This window comes from Nannospalax galili, unplaced genomic scaffold (genome assembly GCF_000622305.1).
Source record: "Nannospalax galili isolate Female #2095 unplaced genomic scaffold, S.galili_v1.0 scaffold879, whole genome shotgun sequence".
Taxonomy (NCBI): domain Eukaryota; kingdom Metazoa; phylum Chordata; class Mammalia; order Rodentia; family Spalacidae; genus Nannospalax; species Nannospalax galili.
In genome coordinates this window covers 2,685,186-2,691,604 of record NW_008346261.1, presented here as the reverse complement: position 1 = coordinate 2,691,604, position 6,419 = coordinate 2,685,186, and the positions used below count along the sequence as shown (strand labels likewise).

The 6,419-nt window shown below is 40.1% G+C and overlaps 1 protein-coding gene across 1 annotated transcript in view; it reads right to left on the bottom strand.

Annotated features, from left to right (window-relative positions):
• Positions 1–124: 124 nt before the first annotated feature.
• Ska2 (spindle and kinetochore associated complex subunit 2) overlaps positions 125–6,419 on the bottom strand; it is a 24,489-nt gene continuing 18,194 nt past the window's right edge. Inside the window, exon 4 of the mRNA XM_008842675.3 lies at positions 125–216. Coding sequence (XP_008840897.1) covers positions 148–216 — 69 coding nt within the window. The 3' untranslated portion in view covers positions 125–147. The remainder of the gene's footprint in view (positions 217–6,419) is intronic.

Sequence of the window (6,419 nt, the reverse complement as noted above, 5' to 3'; positions counted from 1 at the left end):
GTCCTGTCACTCAAAGAGAATCTCTAGCTCCCTTATCAGCCCCAGCCCCTGTCCCCCACTCCCCAGACATCAAGTGTTAACAAGGCATCTTGCTGAATCTCTTTGGAACTGGTCTTTTGTCAGAGTTCCCTTTTTAAATTCCATTCTTCATAAGTCTGGCATGTGCGATTTTAATTGCTCTGTCACAGTTTTCTCTTCTTCAGTCAGTGGAGGCAGCTAGAAAACAAATTTTAAAATTTTACTTCAAAAATCTTCAAAGATTATTAAATCAGTGAAATGCTGCTTTGTCACACAATTGTTTCCATAAGCTTATACTATATACTTAATCACAAAATTAGAAAGGCAAGGGAAGACAATAATTTGGCTATTTATATGCCATGTTTAAGCTTCCAATGAACTTGCAATTAATCTGTACAAACAGGACTAGAAATCTATTTAAGGACTATCATTTAACAGAACTGAATAAGTCATGTTTGAATGCCTTATTTGAAAAGTATTTTTAAAAAGTGATTAGAACAAAAACAGTATTTTTCTCAGAAAAATAAGTTTGTACGGAATTGTGAATAAAATGCTTTTTGTTACAAAATAACAAATGCTTCAAAATGGATAGTTATAAGAAAATTTATTGGGGCTGGAGAAATGGCTCAGTGGTTAAGAAAACTGACTGTTCTTGCAGAAGACCCGGGTTCGAGTCCCAGCACCCACATGGCAGCTAACAACTGTCAATAACTCCAGTTTCAGGAGATCCAACAGCCTCTTCTGTCCTCTGCGGGCATTGCACAACACAGGTGCACTCACCTACACGCAGGAAATACAGAAATTTTAAAATTCAGAAAAAAAGAAAATTTATTATAATTGCACAATGAGTTTAGAAGAAAAGATTTGAAGGCTGGCTTATTCAGCTTTTCTGGTGGGGGAGTAGGGGTTGTTGAGATAGGATCTCACTCTGTAGCCCTGGCAGGCCTGGAACTCTCTATGTTGACCAGGCTGGCCTTGTCTGCCTCGCTCTGCCTCCCAAATGCTGGGACTGTTGATTGAGCATTTTCACCACTTAAGGACCTTGGTTTTCTTTCCACTTACAATTCTGATATCCTTGAGTAGTGTTTTTACACCAAAGTTGAAAACAAAATGGCTCTGTCAGTGCTTGGTATCACATCTATACAAAATACCCAGAAAAGCTGGGCCTGGTGGTACACGCCTTTAATCCCAGCACTCAGGAGGCAGAGGCAAGTGGATCTCTGTGAGTTCCAGGTCAGCCTGGTCTACATAGTGAGTTCCAGGAGACCCAGTCTCAAAAAGACCAAAAGAAACAAACAAAAAACAACAAAACACCCAGAAAAATAAGTTTTTTCCTTCTAGGATTCTCCATAATAAACTCTTCCCAGTTACCTACTTTCAAACTTTGTCTCCTCAAATGTACATGGGTTACAAACCTTATTATTATTATTATTATTTTATTATTTTATTGGGAGAGGGGTGGGTCCAAAAGAAAACTTCCAGTTTTTTCTCTCCTTCCACCACATGATCCAGGGATCAAACTCAGGTCATCAGGCTTGCATGGTAAACACTTTTACCTACTGAGCACATCTTGATGGCCCTACAAACTCAGTCTTAAGCCAGTGTTCTTTAAATGAAAATCCATCCCCCTAGCCAGTCAAGTGCACTCTGGATCTCCAGATAGGGCCAGCTTCACCATAGGCCTGTAGCTGTGAGGGAAGACATACATCTCAAGAAAGTAAGTGCTTCAATGGAGTAAGAACAGATGGTGAGAAAACAACAGTATCCACACAAAAGACATAAGAGCCAAAACAAACGGAAGATGGGAAACTATAAAGCATTTCTATAGCACATGGACAGGCTGGCTGAAAGAAGGGTTATCTGGGGAAATAACGGAACTACAAACTCAAACCTCTGAAACAGTTACAAACCTGCGTGACTAAATAGGTCATCTCTAGAGAGACTGCCAAATCTAGAACACCCCAGAACTATAGAATGAGAATCCCCAGGGTAGCACTGTCCAATAAAATTTTCCATGATGCTGGAAATATTCTATATCTGCACAGTCCAAGGAGATGAAGAACTGAATTTTCAATTTTATGTAATTGTTTTAATTTTATATGACCACATGTGGCTATTGGATGGCCTAGTTCTCCAAGACCTCCAACACCTCATGATTCTCCCATACTGTTGATGTTACTGATCAACATTTACCCAAAGTGTTCATATGTATAAAATGATAAACAGACATCACTTACTGCAACCCAAATAATGGCAGAACTCTATCCTACCTCAAATGAAGGAAATTATATTAATGTGGTGAAATGTCATTCTCCCTGTTGTTTCTGTAATTGCTAGGCAAGATTTTTCAGACCATCAATTTGATAAATCCTCAATGAATTTTTTTTTCTGGAATTAAGTTAATTGGTCTAAAGTTTGTAATAAGTTTTCTTACCACAATTGTTTAGCATCCATCAATGGAATACCACACAATCTCCTTTCAATGCTTCTTTTATTGCCTCGATCTCACAGAGATCCACCTGTGTCTGCCTCCTGAGTGCTGGGATTAAAGGTGTGTGTTTCCATGCCCTGCCTAAGTTTCTACATCTTAATATCAGCTTTAACAAATGGGGAAATTGGGCTGGAGAGGTGGCTCAGCAGTTAAGAACACTGGTTGTTCTTGTAGAAGACCCAGGTTCAAATCCCAGCACCCACATGGCAGCTAACAACTGTCCATAACTCCAGTCCCAGGGGATCCGACAGCCTCTTCTGACCACGGGCATTGCACCACATGGGTGCACTTACCTACATGCAGGCAATACAAACATACACATAAAATAAAAATAATAAAATTTTAAAAAATGGGGAAATGAACACGTATTCCTCTTCTCTCATTTTCTTTTCTGGTCTTAGCTCCTTATTTATTATTTAGATTATCATTTTAAGTGCCCTTTTGAATATTACCAATTCAAATAAATTGTTTTACCTTTGCAAATGAAAAATCATTGTTTTTAGTAAGGACTATAGCAAAATAGCAGACTGGAGAGATGGCTCAGTGACTAAGAGCATTGGTTGCTCTTACAGAGGACCTGGGATGGGTTCCTAGCACCCACACAGTGACTAACAACGGTCTGTAACCCCCATTAGAGAGGATCTGACATCTACTTCTGACCTTCAGGGGCAAGGCACACAAATCGTGCACTTACATAAATGTAGGCAAAACACACACATAAAGATAAATAAAAAATTTTAAGATTATACCAAAATAATACCTGAACAGTTTTACTTTGTTTTATATGAACAATGTACTTTTTTCCCAAAGCATAATTATAAGCAAAATAAGCCCTTTGGTTATTTGAGAGAATTTCAGAAATTTTCAGTTCAGTATAGTCATTATTCTTAAACATCTGTCTCTACAATTGGCATGGCATGGCTAGGCATGGTGGCACATACTTTAAAATCGTAATACTCAGAAGGCAATGGCAAAGGCAGGTAGATATCTGTTAGTTGAGGTCAGCCTGGTCTACATAGCAGATTCCAGGCTAGCCAGAGTTACGTGGTGAGATCTTATTTTTTTTTAAGCCTCCCTTTTAAAAGTCTAAATGGTAGCCACGCATGGTGGTGCATGCCTTTAATCCCAGCAGTTGGAGGCAGGAGCAGGCAGATCTCTGTGAGTTCAAGGCCAGCCTGGTCTACATAGTGAGTTCCAGGACAGCTGGGGCTACAGAAGACCCTGTCTCAAAAAGACAAAAAAAAAGTCTAAATGGCATATCTGTATTTTCACTAAACTTTTGACTCAATTCATTTTTAAATAGGTACAAGATTCACAATATATAATATTTACCAACAGGCCATCATGGATTCTAAATTATGTCTTCCTTTTGCAAGGTTCATACTGAATTTTCAATAATTTCTCCTATTTGCCATACTCTCTTCCAAAATGAAAACTCCTATAGCTTTCTACCTCTGACATAATTACTGCTCATTTCAGATCTCTCTACTTGTAGCTATATGAATACCTTTATAGGAATTTAGATTATTAAATGTTATCACAAGGAACTGGGGATAAAGTATTTGCCTTATATGCACAGGACCCTGAGTTTGAGCCCCAACAACACAAAGACAGACAGAGACAGACTGCTATCACTGTCGTACCTACTTTTCTGTAGCAGCTTGTAGTCTAGTGTGTGGGAACCTAAAGTCCCCACCTTGCAGACGTCCAAGAGGAAGTTACTGGGGCGCGGCCTGACTTATTTTAAAAGTCTGAAGGATACTTCCACACTGCTGAGGAGTGCATGATCAGTGTGTGACCATCCTTAAGATACACCCTCAGCGGGGAGGGGGATTTCCAGATGCCTTTATAAGCTCTGTAACACCTGCAATAAATGAGTCCCTGCTTGACTAGGCTCCCTGTTGCGCCTGACTGTTCCCAGTACTGGGGGCGGCATGGGCTGGCGAACAGTGCGCTTACTCATCCCCAGTCATCACTGCACTGGGGGTTGCTGATTCGAACCCCCCACACTAGCAAGACTACAAACCTATTTATTATATCCAGCAAGGGCAATTTATACTAAATACTCAAAATATTTTTCTTGTTATTCACTCACCCAAATTTTTCTAGACTTTAATACTTTAATGGATTTTTATATAGATATGTTGATGTATACATGTAGAACTATACAATCTCTCTTCAAAATCGGTTTCCCATTGGGTGTGGTGATGCACATCTTTAATCCCGTACTCAAAAGGCAGAGGTAGTAGAGTTTTTTGAGGCCAGCCCAGTCTACCTAACAAGTTCTAGGCCATACAGTGCTACATAGTGAAACATCTGTCTCAAAACAAACAAAAGCAAAGATGTTTCCCCAAAACAAGGTTAGTGCATCTATTGTCAGGTTTTGATCATATGCAATAAAAAAAGTATGACTTGAGTTGTAATAATAGTTTATGGGCTAGGAATGTAGCTTAGTTGAGAGTACTTGCCTAGCATGCAAGAAGCCCTGGGTTCATTCCCACTTGGGAGGTGGAAGCAGGATGATCAAAAGTTCAAGGTCACCTGGGCCTTTAATCCCAGCAGTTGGGAGGCAGAGGCAGGTGGATCTCTGTGAGTTCAAGGCCAGCCTGGTCTACATAGTGAGTTCTAGGCCAGCTGGGGCTACAGGGAGACCCTGTCTCAAAAAGAAAGTTTGGGTGGAGCCCAGTGATAAATTGCTTATCTAGCATGGACAAGGCTGTGAGTTTTTGATCCCCAACACCACAAAAAATAATCACTGAAATAGATGCTTTCCAGACCTCTCAATCTTTCTTCTCTGTCTTCCTTCCTTCCATCTTTTTAAAAATTTTGTAAATTATTTTTATTTTAATGTGTATCACTGTTTTGTCGGAATGTATATAAGTGTATCCATGTCATGCAATGCCTGCAGAGGCCATGGAACTGGAGTTACAGGCAGGTGTTAGCAACCATGTAGGTGCTGGGAACCAAATCCAGGTCCTCTACAAGAGCAGCCTGTGCTCTTAACACTGAACCATCTCTCCAGCCCCCTTCATCTTTTTGTTTCCTTTGATGTGTATGAGTGTTTTGCTTGCATGTATGTAAGGGCACCAAATGTGTACAGTGCCTGCAGAGGCTAGAACAAGGCATCGGATCTCCTGAAACTGGAGTTATGGATGACTGTTAGAACCATGTGGGAACCAAACCCACATCCTCTGGACAGCTAAAGTCTTATATGCTTTCCTTTTTGAAACAGGGTCTTGCTATGTAGCCCTCACAGATCTGATACTAACTATGTAGCCCAAGGTGGCACAGTAATCATGGCAATCCTACCTCAGTCTTCCCAATGCTGGAATTATAAGCGTATACCATCAACACTTAATGTCTTACTAGTTTAGTAGTGTTTTTCTTCCCTTCCTCCCTCCTTTTTCTCCCTCCTTCCCATACATCATTGCATTTCTTAAGGCAGAATCTCATATATAACAGACTAATGTCTAACTCCCTGTATAGCTAAGGATGACCTCAAACTTCTGATCCTCCCACTTACACCTCCTGAGTACACAGATTATATGTATGCATCACCACACCCAGCTTACGCTGTTTAGGGGATCAAACACAAGGCTTCATGCTGAGCTTCAGCTCTAGCTCTTTGTTGTTTGTTTTATTGAGACAGGATATTACTATACAGCCCAGGCTTTGTGGTTGGCTGTTGTTTGGGGTTTTTCTCTGGTTTTTGGTTGTTTTGTTTTTGAGATGGGGTCTCCTGTTGTCTAGGTTGACCTCAAACTTGCAAAGTAGTCACAGCTGGCCTTAACCTCTTTTTTTTCCTCTTATTGAATTTTTACAAATTTCACAAATATATTTTGATCCTATTTAGATCTTCTCTCTTATCTATATCCCTCTTACTACCCCCTGCCCAATATCATGTATTCTA